This window comes from Camelus bactrianus, chromosome 25, assembly GCF_048773025.1.
Source record: "Camelus bactrianus isolate YW-2024 breed Bactrian camel chromosome 25, ASM4877302v1, whole genome shotgun sequence".
Lineage (NCBI taxonomy): Eukaryota > Metazoa > Chordata > Mammalia > Artiodactyla > Camelidae > Camelus > Camelus bactrianus.
Window position 1 is genome coordinate 11,505,327 of NC_133563.1, and position 20,019 is coordinate 11,525,345.

General features: G+C 38.1%; 1 protein-coding gene across 13 annotated transcripts in view; it reads left to right on the forward strand.

Moving 5' to 3' along the window:
• RIMS2 (regulating synaptic membrane exocytosis 2) overlaps window positions 1-20,019 on the forward strand; it is a 509,607-nt gene that overhangs the window by 480,124 nt on the left and 9,464 nt on the right. The window contains exon 1 of one of the 13 annotated variants that reach the window (XM_010955814.3): window positions 3,068-3,220. The exons of the other annotated variants lie outside the window; for them this stretch is intronic. Coding sequence (XP_010954116.1) covers window positions 3,079-3,220 — 142 coding nt within the window. The 5' untranslated portion in view covers window positions 3,068-3,078. Of the gene's footprint in view, window positions 1-3,067; window positions 3,221-20,019 lie in introns of those variants that run through there. 13 annotated transcript variants of the gene reach the window in all.

The window sequence follows — 20,019 nt, forward strand, 5'->3', positions numbered from 1 at the left end:
GTAGCATAGGACCCAGAACAGTAGAATTGTAAATTTCCTCAGTAAGTTCAGTATACTCCACAAGTTCTCATTCAAGACTAGAGGTCTCTGGCCGTTACTATAGGTTGTCTCTCTGATATCTGTTCTTACTCTTTTTCCTTGAAGCTTTCTTCCCTGAAATAAGGTGATTTTCTTCTCTAGTACTTCCTATTTCTCTTTGTGCCATTCTGCTATAACTTACCGATATCTCTAAGATCCAAACTATAGGAAAAATTACCAAAAAGCTTCCCAGGACAACTTTGTTCTGCAACTGGAAGACATAAGTGATGCTTATGAAGAAATAGATGCCGCAAGGCTATTCCAGACTAACCTCTTGGTGCATAAAGCCAGGTTATTAACATAGAGACGGCAGGACCCAAGGAACATGGTATGACTACTGATCCAGTTCTTAGATTCTCTGTCCCCATGCAGTCATTAGTAGAAACCCAAGATAATTCCCTTCCAAAGTGGCTTTCGTCATTATGATGTCCTTGGATGCCAAAAAAAAACTTTTCTACCGTTGGCCAATTAATTTTTCTAGGATTTTCCTACTTAGTCCTTCTTCCTTGATATTTTCTTTTTGGTCACAACTCAGTGCACACATGTGAACACACACACAACACAGATGCATAGATATTCATGAAACAGTACTGCAATTGATAACAGTAACTACACAGACTACACTTTGATTTTTTATTTCATTTTATTTTTCAGAATGCTGATCAAAACCTAATAAGTTATTTTCATACTCACTAAAGATTTGGGGCCCTCAGTTAAAAAAAAATTAGGTGACTTTCAGTAGTCCTTCCATTTTTCAAAATTTTATGATTCTCTTTATTCTTCTAGTGAAAATTTCATTTAATGAAAAAGTTCCTACTTTCTGAATAAAAACAGTGTTATGAAAAAGTGCCCATGGAGTTCTTGATTTTATCAGTGTTGTATTGAAATGCTGGTATTTTAGGGAGGCAAATAATAAATAGGAAATTGTACTAAGAGAGAGTTGTCGGATTAATGGAAAAGGACAAAAGCCTATCAGAAAAACAGAACCAAGAAACCTGGATGATCCTAAGTCTAAGCAACCAAAAGTTATTATGTAATAGCATTCGTATTTGCACTGGAAGTGTCCTGATTTTTAGAAAGCTTTGAGAGGACTGTTAGTTGAGTGCTTTTTTTTTTTTTTTTTTTTGTGGGGGGGGGATACTTTCTCAATTGTGATGTGCTACAGCCAAGTGTTAACATACCTAGAAGGCCCTGTCTGATCTGTCTCCTTCTCTGCTTCTTGTCTCTCTGACCTCCTTTCCTTCCTACTCACTTCACTTCCGCTACCCTGGCCTCTGCTGTTCCACAGACACACCAGGACAGCACATTTGAGGCCCTTTGCCCTGGAGGGCCTCAAACTAACTCTCTTCCTCGCATATCTGAATGGCTTATTTCCTCCACTTCTTCAAACCTCTGTTCAAATATTATCTTGTCAGTGATGCCCATCCTGATAGCCGTTTTTTAATTGCAGTCTGTCCCATACCCCTTAACTTTATTTTTTGACATTTCCATCCCCCTTTTAACACTGTATAATTTACTGATTTATTGTGTCTGTCTCTCCCACTAATAGAATGTAAGCTTCGTGAAAGCAGGAATGTTTATCTGCTTTGATCACTGTGTGTCCTAAGTGTTTACAAAGGTACCTGGCGTACACTAGGAGCTCAATTCATATTAACTGAATGAGTGTATCTCCCAGTACATCAAGCAAAGAACTCGTATACTACTCAGGAAATATTTATCATATGAAAGAACCATTTTAGATTGTATAATTTACATTTTACAAAACACTTCTGAAGTCCTCTCACATAGCCAACAAGCAAGCTGTGACATGGTTAAGACTGCCATCATTGTACCCTACCTTCCCCCGCACTACCCCCCCCCGCCCCAGGTAGGGAGACTGGGAGGTCAGGTGGCTTGTCTAAGGATATGAAAAGTAGGACAGTCTTCTGACTCCTGCTAAAATGGAATTGCAATTGCTTTATGTTCTGGGATAGAGATTTGCAGTTTGTAGAATGTGACGTTATTTCACATATAAACTGTTTTGTTTCTAGTATGTGTTGCTTCCAAATTTACATTAAAAGAATGTTACCTTTTATTTAGATGCTAAAGCCTGCCTATTGTCATTCTCAACAATAGGTAACAGATTAATTTGGTGAAAGAATGCATTAAAAAGTCCTAAAATTAAAGCCAAATGGATAAACATCAGAGTACTTTTTTTTAGTGTTGGTGCTTTCTCAGGCTCTTGATTTTTTTTTTTAACCTTTTTACCCTATGTTGACTTTTTATCTAACAAAGAAAGAAGGTAAAAGAGAAAGCTTTAATTCTAGGCTCTCGTGGAACCTGTTTAAAAATTTGGGAACCTTTATTTTATGACTTGGAGAAAATTTCAATATTTTCTTTTGATGCTTTAAGGGCGTTAACAAATTTTAAGGGAAACTAAAGAAAGAGAAAGTGACTACCAACAGTTTGCCTGATAATAGAATCCACCTGCGATGCCTAACGTATTGCATCTAATTAATGATCATTCTCTGGTGTTACCCATGCGAGGGGAGGAAGGAGAAACTGCAGGAGCTACTCCCGGGTCAGAGGTGCCCAGAACCTGAGGTGCGCGCTCAGGAGCGGCCAGCCCACCGAGGTGCTGCAGCCGCCGCCGCCTCCCCCTCCGGCAGCTGATTGGCGGGGGCCTCGGCATCAGCGGCATCTCCCCGCGAAGGGAGGGCGGCAAGACCGACTCGCAGCCACAGCCTCTCGGAACCTCGGCTCCCTCCTGGCGAGACCCCGGATTTTCACCGCCAGCAGCCGCGTCCCTGCTCGCCACCGCCTGGATCCCCTCCCCGAAAAAGTGGAAGTCCCGGCCGCCAGGAAAGCCACGTCTGGTCCGGACCGGGTCAGGGAGGCGGGGGCCAGTACCCCCAGAGTCCCGCAGCACCTTCCCGGCCCCCAAAGCGCTGCGGTCGCCGCGCCCCAGCCGCCAAGACGCCTCGTATCTTGTACCGCGGGAAGAGCGGGTCTTCGTCCAAGATGGGCCGCCAGGGCTTGGGGGGCGCCGGCGCCGCGGGGCGCTCCATGCAGCGCTCCCAGAGCCGGAGCAGCCTCTCCGCCTCCTTCGAGGCGCTGGCCGGCTACTTCCCCTGCATGAACTCCCTGGAGGAGGAAGATGGAGGTGAGACTGTCTGTAGTTAGTGTTCTGTGTACATCTCGCATTTCGGAAAGTCGGTGGTTGGAGGGCTGGCAGGGGAGACCGAACTCCAGGTACACTCCGCTCTCGGGGACTGAGCTGGGGCCGAGACCCCCGGAGCGCCAGCTGAACCGAGAAGTTCAGTTGATTGGTTGTTTAAGAAGCTCCACAGGCGCTGGCTCGGGAAACCGCTTTCCTAGAGAAGTTGAATTACCCAGTCCTCGGGAGCGGGATGAGGATGCAGACTGGCGGGAAGCAAGGCAGCCCTGTTGGATGCTCTGTGTTCGTTTACTCTCGTCTCGGTGTTAGTATTTGGCTTTGAGGACAGAAATAACCAAGGATGAAAGGGAAAAGCAACAGCAAAACTTTGAAACAGGAGTCTCAGCCTGTGAAAACTTAAGATCCGAATGAGGGGAAGGGCTGATAGTACTAAAGGCTGGTTTGTGCTGTGGACACTTGGAACGTGGTCTGCAGAGCACAGTCCTGTGAATCTGACCGTTGATTGTCCATCTCTGGTGTTTGAGTGATGCCCTTATAATTAAGCTAATAAGAAAAACGCGGAAAGGAACTCCCTTTTAAACTTTTCACAGGTGATTTCAAGTCCTTCATAAGGTTTTAAATAACGCAATATACATTTTCTTCATGAAGAATTTTCCTTTAAGATTCAACAACTAATACTAAAAACATAATTTGTAAATCAAAGTAAGAATTGACTTTTAAATAATAGCACCCCAACATTTGAAGTGATAAACTAGTTGCAAACTGTGTTCCTCTTTGCACGTATATCCAGAGTAGGTTAGTTATCATTATGCTACCTCTGTGGTTATATATATCATGTATGTAATAGGATTTATTTTGCTTTTATTCTGTGACAGTCAATTACCTCCTGCTAGGAAATCTATAGTGAGCCCTGATGTAGGAGAAACGAACTACCTGCTCTGATATCAGGCAGAAATCTTTTTTTTTCCTCCTATTTTTCCGAGCGGAAGGCAGAGAGGTGGAAGCTGGACGATTAATATGTCTGGAAAGTGGTCTTCAAAATCATTTGCTAGTTAGAGGCTATCCAGGTTTTGCCTAACTTACTATTGCAATATCAGTTTGTACTAGATCAACACAGAGTTACTGGTAGGGTACTTCCCCATAGAAATATGGCTTTTAATGTTTATACTAATCCTTTGCTGTTCTTGTTTGTACATTTATGTTTTACTTGTTTTCTATAATTAAATGTTTAACATTTCAGGAAATGTAAGCAAGTCAGGAAGTTAGAATATCAAATTGGGTAAATTAATGATCATAATTGTAGCTAAGATTTTCAGTATTTGTTATTAGCCAAGCACGATTCTAAGAACCTGACAGGCCCACAGCAACCTTATGGGGCAGTGCTTTTATTATTCCCAGATAACACATGAGGAAATTGAGGCAGAGAGAGGTTCGGAAATATGCCCAAGGTCACCCAGATATTAGTAAGTAGAGTTAGTATATGAACCCAGGCAGTCAACAACACAACCAGTACACTCAGTCCAAGCTTCACCTGATTATTATTTGCATATACTTGGCCACAATCACATACATAGTAAGTGGTTAAACTAGAACTCAAACTCAGGTGTGCCTGAAAATGTATATTTAGATAAAACACAATATTATATATTCATCTCTCAATTTTTAATTTTTTTTTTTTTACTTTTTTTTATTGAAGTATAGTTGGTTACAGTGTGTCAATTTCTGGTGTATAGCATAATATCCCAGTCATATAAATAAACACATATATTTGTTTTCATATTCTTTTTCATTAAAGGTTATTATAAGGTATTGAATATAGTTCCCTGTGCTATACAGAAGAAATTTTATTTTTCTTTATTTTAATATATAGTGATTAATATTTACAAATCTTGAACTCCCAAATTTATCCCTTCCCATCCCCTTTCCCCCTAGTAACCATAAGATTGTTTACTATGTCTGCAAATCTGTTTCTGTTTTGTAGATGAGTTCATTAGTGTCCTTTTTTTTTTTTTTTTTTTAGATTCCACATGTAAGTGATATTATATGGTATTTGTCTTTCTCTTTCTGGCTTACTTCACTTAAAATGACGATCTCCAGGTCCATCCATGCTTCTGCAAATGGCATTATTTTATTTTTTATGGCTGAGTAGTAATCCATTGTATAAATATACCACAATTTCTTTATCCAGTAATCTGTCAATGGACATTGAGGTTGCTTCCATGTCTTCGCTATTCTGTATAGTGCTGCTTGAACATTGGGGTGCAAATGTCCTTTTGAATTAGAGTTCCCTCCAGATATATGTCGAGGAGTGGGGTTGCTGGATCATAGGGCAAGTCTACTTTTAGTTTTTTGAGGAATCTCCATACTGTTTTCCATAATGGCTGTACCAAACTACATTCCCACCAACAGTGTAAGAGAGTCTCAATTTTTAATTTTTACACCAAGTCTTCAGTCTTGACTTTGCTTCAGGTAAACTATCATCATTCTTTCTTAGCTTGTAGCTAGACTTATTGGATTTGCAAAATAGCATCCTAAAAGTCTTGAGACAAGAAAAACTTGCATAAATATGAAAGTTTTTCACAATTTGAAGTACACTGATTTAACTTTGACTCATACAGACTAATCCCAAAGGAATTCCTACATCTACACATGGGAAATTGGAACAGGCTTCTGTCCCATAATACAGTTTCTTGAGGTACCAAGACAAAATGTTCCGTAAAGTAGCTAGCATTTTTAAAAAGAAAGACATAGGTCTCTACAAGCAACTAGAGCGGAGGCTTTCCCCATAAACTAGAGGTCCTTCCACTGGGTTATAGTCATTTTACAGCCAAGAGAAGAATCCTAAATTTCTTTTTTGATTTCGCTATACTCCTTCCACCCATGGAAGTCCTGAGATATTTGAGAGTGTTTCAACATACCCTGCAGAGGTATAAAAGTTAGAAATCCACTGGCCTGGAGCAGTGCTGCTCTGCAGTGTTTTTCTCTTCGATACCCACACAAGACACATAAAGTTCATGTGGATAACATACTGTTATAAGCTTACTCAGGAATATGCTATAGTCATAACTGCGAAACCCATTCTAATTTATAAAGAAAAGTAAATCCATCATAACAAATTATTTTCACACTGGTTGAGAACAACTTTTCTAAGAGAGCAGTGGTCTACCAACCAGTATAATTTAACTGAACTAACTGACCGGTTCAGTAAACCAGTCTGATTTTAAAGCGAGTCTCTTTCAGTTTTTTTTTTTTTTGTCTTTTCTGAAATAGTGCAATAGCTAAATAATCTTTAATGTACTCTGCCTTCCAGTTCCATATTCTCATTTCATTCTTGTACAGCACATCAAGGCTTTACCATTCTACACAAGAAGTGCCAAGAAGTTTACTAGAGAGACCATCTTCTTTTCACTCATTCATTCAAAAATATTTATTGAGGGTATGAGATGTGTTAGCAGCTGTTAGGTGGATATGCTCCCTACTTTCTTAGAACTCACAGTCTCAGGGAAATAGATATTAATAGGAATAACTGTCATTAAAACTGTGACAAGTCTTAGGAAGGTGAAGTACACAGTGCAATAAAAGATAAGAAAACCTAATTGAGGAGTTAGAGAAGGGTGTCGTGAGAAAGTGAGGGTTAAGCATGGATTCAGGTGTCAAGACAGCTCTCTATTTTTCACTGCCAGTATCAGGGCCTCCCACACACCTTTGAAAGCAATTTGCCCAGAGTCCACAGCTGGTAAGTGATGGAACTAAGATCTTAATCCATAATCTGGCTCTGGAGTTTATAATCCCAACTACTCTGTGTATTGTTTCTCCATTGTTACACTGCATTTTCTTATAATATGCTGTGTTTTGAAAATCAAGTTCAGTAACAATGGTTACCGTTTATTGAGCACCTTCTTGGTATCGTATTTCTTTGATTTCATGATAATTCTTCAAGGAAGTTATTATTTTCATCATTTTATACATGTGAAAGCTGAGTTTTAGAGAAGTTTAACATCTTGGCCACAGATTATAAAGCTCAAAATCCAGAAAGGAATGGTGAATACTCAGTCCTAGCTAATTGATGCCAAATTGAATATCAGCCCAGGGTTGGCAAATTTAGTCTTCTCTTTTCCCTAAGAGAAGCTATAAATGTGAATGTTTACTTAAAGCCTTTAAATTTTTTTTTTCTTTTTTTTAAAATCTACATTTTTTTTTTAAATTGAAGTCCAGTCAGTTACAATGTGTCAATTTCTGGTCTACAGCACAATGTCCCAGTCATGCATATACATACATATATTCATTTTCATATTTTCTCATTGAAGGTTATTACAAGATATGGAACATAGTTCCCTGTGCTATACAGAAGAAACTTTTTAAAAAATCTACTTTTACGTACAGTGGCTAACATTTGTAAATCTCAAACTCCCAAATTTACCCCTTCCCACTCCCTTTCTCCAGTAAAACCATAAGATTGTTTGGTATGTCTGCAAGTCTGTTTCTGTTTCATAGATAGTTCATAGTGTCCTTTTTTCCTTTTTCCTTTTTTTTTAAGATTCCATGTATGAGTAATATCATATGGTATTTTTCTTTCTCTCTCTTGCTTATTTCACTTAGAATGACGATCTATAGGTCCATGCGTGTTGCTGCAAGTGGCATTGTTTTATTCTTTTTTATGGCTGAGTAGTATTCCGTTGCATAAATATACCACAACTTTATCCAGTCATCTGTTGATGGACATTATTTAGGTTGCTTCCATGTCTTGGCTAAGGTGTATAGTGCTGCTATGAACATTGGGGTACATGTTATCTTTTCGAATTAGAGTTCCCTCTGGATATATACCCAGAACTGGGATTGCTGGATCATTTGGTAAGTCTATTTTTGTTTTTTTGAGGCATCTCCATACTGTTTTTCATAATGGCTGTACCAAACTACATTCCCACCAGCAGTGTAGGAGGGGTCCCTTTTCTCCTCACCCTCTCCAGCATTTATCATTCATGGACTTTTGAATAATGGCCACTCTGACTGGTGTGAGGTGATACCTCATTATAGTTTTCATTTGCATTTCTTTGATAGTTAGTGATATTGAGCATTTTTTCATGTGCCTATTGGCCATTTGTATGTCTTCATTGGAGAATTGCTTGCTTAGGTCTTCTGCCCATTTTTTGGATTGAGTTGGGTTTTTTTTGTTACTAAGTTGTATGAGCTGTTTATATATTCTGGAGATTAAGCCTTTGTTAGTTGCATCATTTGCAAATATTTTCTCCAATTCTGTAGGTTGTCATTTTGTTTTGTTAATGATTTCCTTTGCTGTGCAAAAGCTTGTAAGTTTAATTAGGCCCCATTTGTTTATTTTTGCTCTTATTTCTATTTGCCTGGGTAGACTGCCCTGGAAGAACATTGCTAAGATTTATGTCAGAAATTGTTCTGCCTATGTTTTCTTCTAGGAGATTTATGGTATCTTGTCTTATATTTAATTCTTTAAGCCATTTTGAGTTTATTTTTGTGTATGGTGTGAGGGAGTGTTCTAACTTAATTGATTTACATGCTGCTATCCAGTTTTCCCCACACCACTTGCTGAAGAGACTGTCTGTTCTCCATTGTATATTCTTGCTTCCTTTGTGGAAGATTAATTGACCATAGGTCTGTGGATTTACTTCTGGGCTCTCTGTTCTGCTCCATTGATCCATATGTCTGTTTTTATGCTAATACCATGCTGTTGTGATTACTGTAGCTCTGTAGTATTGTCTGAAGTCTGGGAGGTTTATTCCTCCAGCTTCATTCTTTTTCTTCAATATTGCTTTGGCAATTCTGGGTCTTTTGTTTAAATTTTAGGATTGTTTGTTCCAATTTTGTAAAAAAAAAAAAAAATGTCCTGGATAATTTGATAGGGATCTCATTAAATTTGTAGATTGCTTTGGACAGTATGGCCATTTTAACAATATTGATTCTTCCAATCCAAGAGCATGGGCTATCTTTCCATTTCTTTAAATCATCTTTAATTTCCTTAATAACTGTTTTGTAGTTCTCCATGTGTAAGTCTTTCACCTCCTTGGTCAGATTTATTCCTAAGTATTTTATTGTTTTGGATGCAATTTTAAAAGGGATTGTTTCTTTAGTTTCTTTTCCTGATAATTCATTGTTAGTGTAAAGAAATACAACTGACTTTTTTGTATGTTAATCATGTATCCTGCTACCTTGCTGAATTCTTTTATCAGCTGTAATCGTTTCTGTGAGGTGCTTTTAGGGTTTCCTATATATAGTATCATGTCATCCACTTACAGTGACAATTTTACCTCTTCTTTTCTATTTTGGATCCTTTTATTTCTTTTTCTTGCCTGATTGCTGTGGATTTCTAAGACTGTGTTGAATAGAAGTGGCAAAAATGGGCATCCTTGTCTTATTCCAGATTTTAGTGGGAAGGTTTTCACTTTTTCACCATTGAGTACCATGCTGGCTGTAGGTTTGTCATAAACAGCTTTTATTATATTAAGATATGTTCCCTCTACCCACTTTGGTAAAGAGATTTTATCATAAATCGGTACTGAATTTTATCAAAGCTTTTAAATTTTAAAATGTTAGCACCCAAATGAAAAAATTAAACATTAATTGAACCAAACAAAACATACCTGCTGACCAAATGTGGCCCAAATGTGTGCCACTAGTTGGCAATTTCTGCCAAGAAAATGCTTGCTTCCCAAATGTTTTCAGTTCTCTTTCTTCCTTCACATTCTCATTGTCACCTTAATAGTTTAGGACTGTATTAGTTCACCTTTGAAATCATCCCACTCTCCCAACCTGCTCACTCTACCTTCTTGATCTCCCCATTCCAGAGTAACTTCATTTCCCCTGTATCAGTTTTCTTAAACATCATCTTGAGCTTGACACTACTCTTTCTCCAAAAGCTTAAGTAGATTCCCAGCTCTTACTAAATAAAGCCTTTAGCCTGACATTCAGTGTCTTTTTAACTATCTGGTTCCTACATACAGTTTGGCTCTTCTGCCTTTCAAGCCTCTTTAGGAGCCCAGTGATTCAGTAAAACTAAGCCTTTTTGCTCTTTGTCTCCAAATTCAGTAGCTTCAGGTTCAAAGGTTGGGGCAATGCTGTCTGATCAGCAGAATGTCAGCCATATGCTCATGCCCTAGTTGCCAGGCAGGTTGGAAAAATGGCACCTGACAATTTTAGCTTATATAATTGAAGGATGTGTTATTTCTCATACATTGGAAGAGGGTTCAAATGCTAGTGGGCCAAAAACATTAACAAATATCCACTTAATATAATTACCAGTGGGGGAAAAACCATTAAGCACAGCTTAATTACCTATTTTCAAGTTTTAAGATACTAGTTTGCTATTTGGTAATTGTCTTCTTTACTCAGTAAGCATAAGCAGACAAAGGGAAAAGAAATCTATGGAAGAAACCTAAGGTAAAAAAATACAGCTCTCTTAGTTTTAACTTTTCCTGCCGATTTGGCCACTTGAATATCTGTGGACATTCTTAGTTTGCATATAGAACAGAGTCAGTCTCTCCCTCAGAAAGATAACCTTATAATATCATCCATTTACTCCATGCAGATTGAAATCTAGGATCTCTGAGTGGTGTATAGTCCTCTCCCTCATAGTCAGAGGTGGCTTTTCATATTATTGGGACCTAGTAAGCGTAAAGACATGTTGTCTGCCTCCAATACATCCAATTTAAATGGCACAGTAGCAGCAGGCTAACCAAAATAAAAAATTTCATTTCAAGAGGAGAAATAGGAAACACAAATCAATCAGTCATCCACAGGAATTATCAAGTCCCACTCGGAGGGAATGGCAAAGATTGAGAGTAGAATACATTTCTTGGTTTACTCATCTGGCACCCCTGGTTCTGTTTTCTGGAAAGTGTTGCAATGCCCTTTATTCTTCATGGCCACAAAGGTTTGCATTGAAGAGGAAGTGTCATAGCTTTTATAGCCCACTTGTTAGTGCAGATTAGGAAACTACTTACTTAGGGGTTGAGCAGACTTTTGTAAGTAAGCTAGTAATTTTTCTTTTCTGTATAGATCCTTCAAAAATTCAGGAGATTGTTTGATTCCAGTTTCAGGTATGAGTAACTCCAACCAAACATCTCATTGGACAAAGATTTTAAGCCTCAAGATTCTGTTCTTTTAGTTTCTAGCCTCTGTGCCCTGCCCACTTCCTTTGTTCTCAACTCAGTGGCATCCACCTTGATATCATCTGAAAACAGTGGGTGTGCATGGGAAGGCAACCCCATAATCCAATTCAGCCAGCAGGCTCTCTCCATTTCTATGACAAGGCCCCACTTATTTATGTATAGTTTTCTTCCTGAAAGTTTAGAATAATTTCACATTATTCCAGTCATTTTTCAAATAAGGGCTTGTATAACATAGAATTTTACTTTTTCACATAGACTACAGTATTCAATCCTTTTTTGTCACTAGTCATTAAATACCACTACATTCCATATATTCTGTGACATAGGCTAAGTATGATCTCAGGTTTGCACAAAAGAACTCTGAGCTTCAGACAGGAAGTTACTGCCCAGAGTTTGCAAATGATCAAATAAAAACTTGAACTCATATCATCTGATTCTAAAATGGCATTCTCTTCTCACCACAAAATGCTGCCTGAAAATAGCTAACTTGAGAGTTAAGGAGAGTTGGTGATATTTCATGTCCATTCTTGAGAGAAAAACAGGCATGAATATCAGTGGACTGATGCATGACCAAGGATAGATCTGTCAGTTAAAAAAAAAAAAAAAGCCAAAAACCAGGGAGCAATTTTCTAAATATTTTAACTTTGCCATAATAGCAACATCAGATAATAGGAACAAGAGAGTACCATAAAAATGACAACTCCCAAAAGAATAACAATGAGGGCAATAATTTCTTATATTTAAATGTGTTAAGATACCAGAAATATAAACCTCAACTTTCATGTTAAAAAAAAAAGTATGATTTTACTGCAAAAGAGTCATAAGCTTGATTTTATTTCTTATTAAAATCAGGATTAATAATTATTAACAATATTAACAAATAATAATAGAAGCAGGGTGTTCTGATTCTCTAGGGTAGCCTCTTTGTTTTACGTAAAACCACCAAACTATTTTCCAAAGTTGCTATACCAGTTTGCATTAAATGAAAAGTTCTTGTTCCTCCACATCCTCATCAGCATTTGATGTTGTCAGCATTCCGAATTTTGGTCATTCTGATAGGTGTTTACTGGTATCCCCATTGTTGTTTTAATCTGCATTTCCCTGATGACACGATGAGCATCTTTTCATATGATTACTTGCTATCTATTTACTAGCTTCTTTGGTGAGGTGTCTGTAGGGGTGTTTGGCCCATCTTCTAATCAGATTGTCTCCTTATTGTTGAGTTTTAAAAGTTTTTTGTGTATTTTGCATAATAGTTCATTATTGGGTATGTCTTTTGCAGATACTTTCTTCCCGCCTGTGGCTTATCTTCTCATTCTTCTGGCAGAGTTTTGTTGTTGTTGTTTTGTGGCTTTTTTTTTTTAAGAGCAGAACTTTTTAATGAAGTCCAGCTTATTAATCCTTTCTTTCATGGATCATGCTGTTGGTGTAGTATCTAAAGTTAACCTGGTGATGTGGATATGGTATTCAAGGTCATCTAGGTTCTCTCCTATGTTGTCTTCTAGGAATTTTATAGTTTTGCATTTCTACATGTAGGTCTGTGATTCATTTTGAGTTAATTTTTGTGAAGGTTTTAAGGTCTGTGTCTAGATTTTCTTTCTTTCCTTTTTTTTTTTTTTTTTTTGACATGTGGATGTCCAGTTGTTCCAGCACCATTTGCTGAAGAGACCATGTCTGCTCCACTGTATTGCCTGTGCTCCTTTGTCAAATATCAGTTATTGTATTTATTCTGGTCTATTTCTGGGCTCTATATTCTGTTTCATTGATCTGTTTATCTATTTCACCAATACCACATTGTCCTGATTACTGTAGTAAGTCTTTATAGTAAGTCTTGAAGTTATAGTAAGTCTTGAAGTTGGGGAGAGTCAGTCTTCCAACCTTTTCCTTCAATATTGTGTTGGTAACTTTAGGTCTTTTGCCTCTCCATATAAACTTTATAGTCAGTTTGTCAATACATACAAAATAACTTGCTGGGATATTCATTGGGATTGCATTGAATCTGCAGATCTGGTCGGCAAGAACTGACATCTGGACAATATTGAGTCTCCCTATTCATGAATATGGAGTATCTCTCCATTATTTAGTTCTTCTTTGATTTTATTCATCAAAGTTCAGTAGTTTTCCTCATAAAGATCTTGTACCTATTTTGTTAGATTTATACCGAAGTATTTCATTTTGGGGGTGCTAATGTCAATAATATTGTGGTTTTAATGTCAAATCCCACTTGTTCACTGCTGGTATATAGGAAAACAATTGACTTTTGTACATTAACCTTGTCCTTGGCAACCTTGCCATAATCACTTATTAGTTCCAGAAGTTTTTATGTCAGATCTTTCAGATTTTCTACATAGACAATCAGGCCACCTGTAAACAAAGACACTTTTATTTTTTCTTTCTCCATCTGTATACCTTTTCTTATTGCATTAGCTAGAACTTGCAGTATGATGTTGAAAGGACTGGTAAGAAGGAAGATTGTTGCTTTATATCAGATCTTGGTGGGAACACTTCAAGTTTCTCATTATTAAGTATGATGTTAGCTGTAAGGTTTTTTTTGCAGATAATCTTTATCAAGTTGTGGAAACTCTCCTCTATTCCTAGTTTACTGAGAGTTTTTATGATGACTAGGTGTTGGGTTTTGTTGAATGCTTTTTCTGCACCTGCTGATATGATCATGTGATTTTACTTTTTTAGCTTGTTGATGTGATGGAATATGTTAATTGATCCTTTTGAACCAGCATTGCATAACTGGGTAAATCCCACTTCATTGTGGTGTGTAATTCTTTTTATACGTTGTTGGATTTGAAGCGTCTACCCTGAAGTTACACAGGCCAGTTTTGTTCACATTTCATTGGCCAAGAAAGTCACATGACCACACCAAACTTCGTAAGTGGAGAATGTGAATATATTTAAACAGTCCTGATGTCTACCATAACTGTGACCTCTACATCTAGCTCACTGTACTGTAGCTATTAACTACTTAACTTTCATAATATTTCTGGCAAAACTGTTGGAATGGATGGATTTGTGTTAAACTCTAAATTTTGGAAATCAACTGTTAATTTTTATCAATTTCTATTTATTTCAGTTGTTAATGCAAATTCTAGATTAGCCTCAAAGAAATTGTCAGGTATTTGTCCCTATTTTGCTTAGACTTGCAGAGATTTGAATTGCTGTTTATTATGGTGAGAAGCTCTGACAAACATTAATATAAGTGCACAAGCTTTTATACACAACTACAGTAATCTCATGAATGTCCCCTTATTGATACCTCGCAGGACCAAATAGGTAAATAAATCAGTTTCGTTCACGTCTTGATATAATATCTGCTGATGGGAAGTTATATCCATAGTGGCCACCATGGAGGCTGGGGAGAGTACTGGGGGCAATTCTTATACTTGAAATTTTGAGAAATTAGAGGAGTTAGAAGACAGCTTAAGTGCAATCTGAAATTATTACTGGTTTTTAAAGATGAAAATCTACTGAAGGAGGGACTAGCCACTCTGGACCTCAGCTTGCTCATTGCTACAATAAGGGAGTACATAAAATGCAAGGACACACTGGATTCCATCTAAGATAGCCTCTGAAATTCTATGAATCAATAATTTTAGAGATTCTCATTTTAATGTGTTTTAAAAATTCTCTAAATGTAATCCAAGTTTGAATTAAATGCACAAATAGGGCTTATTAACTCAAAGCACATAAAGTGTAGTCAAAACTAAAAAATTAAAGTCACTTTTCAGAATCAACCAACCTGTCTTCAACCTGTTTTCATAAGTTATTCCCCATATTAATGTCAAGAAAATCCTGACTCTAAAGTAAGACTGTCTTCAGTAGGGGATGAGTCTTTCCCAGTGAGAACAAGCAGGAATGGGTTCTGTGGATACAAGATTTGCAAGGACGTCACCCTGACATTAAATTAGGCATTTGATTGTAAGCCTCATCTTGAGGCTTAGGAGAGTTTCCAAGTCAGAAGCAGAGAGGACTTTTTGATTTTTTATTGTCAAGTCACTCAAAAGGTTTCCTGGTTTTCAGCTATTTTTAGGGGAAATTGACACTTTGATCATTTATTTAATCAAATGTCTTTCTTTGAATACAGAGAGTGCCAACTAAATGAGTCATCAGACTAAGCAGAGCAGAATAACAAGGACACCCCCCGTGTTGCTTTCTGCTTGTGGTATTTTGTAATTTAAGAACTTGATTTTTAGCTGCAGCACCTTCTCCAGAGACACTCTGGCTTAAAATACCTAACACCAGAGGGAGTGGTTTAAGGGCTCTGCAATAGCATGATCTGGGCCTTAGCTCTGTAGTTACTTTTTCTTAACCATGGTTGTTGAGTTCTCACAGATAACTTCAGTTGGTCTACTTCTGTGGTCACAAGAGGTTATTTTTATAGACCTCCCATTTAAAAAAGAATTTCTAAAGAATTACCTATTGCTGCTCAACAGTTATCACAAATTTAGCAGCTTAAAACAACACCCACTAATTAGTTCACAGTTCTGTAGGTCACACATCTGGCATGGCTTGGCTGTGTTTTTGCTTAGGGTATCACATGGCTGAAACCAAGGTGTTGGCTGGGCTGAGCTCTTATCTGGAGGCTCTGGGGGAAAGTCTGCCTCCAGGATCATTCAAGTTGTTGGCAGAATCCAGTTCCTTGCAGTTCTTGGCCTGAAGTCCCCATCTTCTTGCTGCCTGTCAGCTAAGCATTGCTGAAGGCTGCTCTCATGTTCTTCCCACATGGTGCCCCCATCTTCAAGCCAACAGAGGTACACTGAATCCTTCTTACTTTTTAGATCTCCTTGACTGACTCTTCTGGAACCAACCAGAAAAAGCAATCTGCTTTTAAAGGGTTCATGTGGATATGTTAAGCCCACTGAGATAATCTCCCTATCTTGGGGTGAACTGACTAGTAACCTTAATTACATGTGCAGCATCCCTTTTGCCATGTGAAATATCATAATCATGGGGGCCATCTTAGGATTCTGCCCACTACACTTTCTTTATGCAGACATTCTCTGTATATAGATTCAGTTTTTAGGTTGAATAACATGACAAAGCTTTTGAAACATTAAATGTGAATCAGTACAATGAGTCATGCTTAGGCTAAATTACTTTTATTGTGAATGTGATACAAAGGATTTGTGATACTGAAAAATACATTTACTTTAAAAATAAGTTTATAAATGTATCAGATAAAAGTACATTTAAAAAGCATATTTTAAGAAGCTATTATGAATGTTCAGCGTATGCTTAGAATTCCTTGATACCATCAAAAGCCAATGAGTAGCCTTATCTCCTCAATGTATGCTGTTACTCATGGCTTTTGTCATACATTAATGACACAAACTCTTAGACTTCAGCGCTAAAAGAGATCAGAGATCATCTGTCACCCTCCCCCTCCTGTGTTTTCTTCATAAATGAGAAACCAGAGACTCAGGGAAGGGATATGATTCAGAGAAGGCCACAGAGCCAGCTAGCCAGGGGGAGAGCCTGGCCTAGAAGACATGCTTTCTGATTTCCTGTCTGGTAGAAACAGTAGTTAACAGTAACATTAATTGGAGATTTTCTATACAGCAGGCCCTATCCTATGCACTTTAAATATATTGCTTTCCTTAACCCTCACAAAAATTCTATATGGTGTTGCCATTTCACAGTTTGAATAAAACTAGATCACAGAGAAGGTAACTTGCTTCACATCACCCACCTAGTATATAATGGAGCAGGGATTCAAAGAGAAATAGTTTGACACTGTTGCCGAAAAACCAGCCTCTGTACCGATAGCCAAAGTGAGACTCGGAGGCAGAGCTACGGGAGAACTGGAAAAGAACAGTTTTATTGCTTTGCCAGGCAAAGGGAGTCACAACAGGCTAATGCCTCAGAGACTGTGACTCCATCATGGGGTTGGTATCCTGAGGTTTTATAGAAAAACCAGATGGAACAGAAAGGCAACAACAACTAGAGTGTTTTCCAGGGTGCTGTATTCTTCTTAATCTTGATGAATCCACCTGCCATCATAGAGAAACTCCAGAGGGTCTGTTCATTCTTCTGAGGCTATCAGCCCATGACCACCTTCCTAGAATACAGCCTCTGGGTCAAAGGATAAGCTATTCTGGGTAAAGAAGGTATAGGGAGTGGAGAGTGTAATGGAAAGGTTAGGGGCTGTTGAGCACAAAAGTAGTTGAACAAGTAAAGCAGAGATTGGGGGGAGGGGTTGTCAGAGGAAAGAGAAAAACAGTTTGCAGGAATTTTAAGTGAGAATGAATCAGCAAACAGCTTTAGCATCAGGGAAGCCATTTTGTTAGTTTCCTACCCTGTCAGCCCCAGGCCTGACCTCTTCACTGTGCTCTGCTCTCTCCACCCCACCAGCCACTTCTAGCAGGGTCTTCCCCATGCACTCACAGAGTTAACTTGGTATCATCTCCATGGACGGCTGCACAAGCTACCCTTCGGTTATATTCCGACAACAAGTCAGTGACTAGCAGAGAATTTGGAGTCAGGGAACCGTGTATAAACTCTGATGCTGTCACTGTCTACATGGCCTCAGGGAGTTGTGTAACTGCTGGGGCCCTTGGATACTGTATCTGTGAAATGGGGATTGTCCGAGTTCTAAAGAGGACACAAGGAAACAATCTGTAAACAAAAGGATTACATGCTCACTGTATTGTTATTCTTTAACAAGTGGTGGCTAGTTCTCATCATCCTGTAACAGCAGATTTTCAAGTCACTTTTGCTATGACAGAGTCAGACATTAAATGAAAAACAGTAGATGTTTGATATTGTAAAGTCTGGGTCCTGAGACCTTTAGGAATTTCATTTAGTTTGAAAGTCGTTTCCTGTACATATGCTCATTCTGCATTTTCAGATGTCACTGAGGTTGTATGTCTCACTTGGTGGTGATTTTTCACACAGACATTCTTCACAGGAGGGGAATAGTAAAGCTGTGTGGACAGGCCAGGACCCAGCCGTCGGCCTGGCTCCCCCACACCAGCCCAGCACCTTTCGTGATTCCAGTTCTCACACCTGGACAAAATTTTACTGCTTTATGTTGTGGCCATTTGGGGATCACTGTCAAAGTCATAAATATTAAATTTATGGCTATCAAGGTCTACTCTTCATCCCCATCCTTTTTGTTATTGTTAACATTTCATCCCTTGTTTTATGTGTATGTGTAGTTTTTGCTAGACCATTTGAAAGTAAGTTGCAGACAGTATAGCATTTTAGATCTGAATACTTCAGCAAGTATCTCCTAATGATAAGGAAATCTTTTAAAATACATGCCATTATCTACCTAGGAAAAAATTAACAATTTTCTTATCCCATCTAATATCCAATTCATAGGCACACTTTCCCTACTTGTCCTAAAATTGCTTTTAATGTTTTGCTTTTAGGATTTATTTTTGTTTGTTTTTTCCTTAAAAAGAAACCAAAGTACACTCATAGCATTTAATGGTTACATCCCTGTGATGTTTTTAAATCTGCAACAGTTCCCCCACCTTGTTTGTTTGTTTTCATGGTACTGACTTTAAGAGACGAGGTCAATTCTCTTGGACAAAACTCCACGTTCTGGTTTACCTGATTTTGTGTGTATCATTTATCTTGTTATTCTGTCTTCTCTATTTTTGAAAACTTAGAATTTGGTTCCAAAGACCTGATTAGAAACAGGTTGTATATTTTTGTCCAGAACAACTTGATAGGTGCTACTGTGATTGCCACTATTAATGGTGCTAAGTTTGCTCACTTGATGAAGACGGTGATGGCCAGGACTCCCAGTATTAAAGTACACGTTTTCCTGTAATAAGTAGAACTAATTTGTGGAGTGATTTTTTGGCTCATATGAATATCCTTTTATTTAATGGTGTTTGCATCCATTGATGTGCCTTACTGGAATTATTTATTCCACTGGAGGTTGCAAATTGGTAGTTTTTAAATTTTATTTTCTATACATATTATCTAACATTTCTCGGTAAATAAGAGCTTTCTCATCAATGGGAGATGTTTTATCTTGTCTTATACTTCATATCAGTACAACATGTCTTCCTATCAGTTATCTAAAATATCAGTCTTAGTTTGTGGAACTAAGTTGTAGATCATAATTTATATTTTATATATAGTTTTTAAAGCATTTTGGTGTACATTAAAGTTGGAAGTGGAGAACAGATGAAATTTAAAGCAGTGTTTCAAAATGGTGAGTCAATATTATAATAAGGGGCTTGGTGAAAAGGATTTCAACAGGTCACTGGCAATATCACCAAATATTTATTGATCTAAGATGAAATGATTAACACCAGACACTAAAAGAGCTTACCATATCCCGAAATACTAATGATATGCATGGTCAATGTGGATAAATATTTATGGCCAATAGGAAGGAAATTAGTGCAAATGATTTCGACCATCCCCCTGTTGCTCCAGCTTTGTCATCTCTCAACTCCACATGCCAACTTGTAAGGCCTTTGATAATTTGGGCTCAGTTTCTTGGATCTCAATCTACCCATTTTTCAAGCCCAGCTCAAATCCCACTCCCTCTGGGAAGCCCCCTCGTCCCCGTCCTCTGCGAACAGCACTTTGTACCCCTGCCACACGTGTGGCCCTTGACTCAGTTTCCTGTTTGGTCTTCTAATTGGCTTCTGTAAGTAAACCTCACAGCCA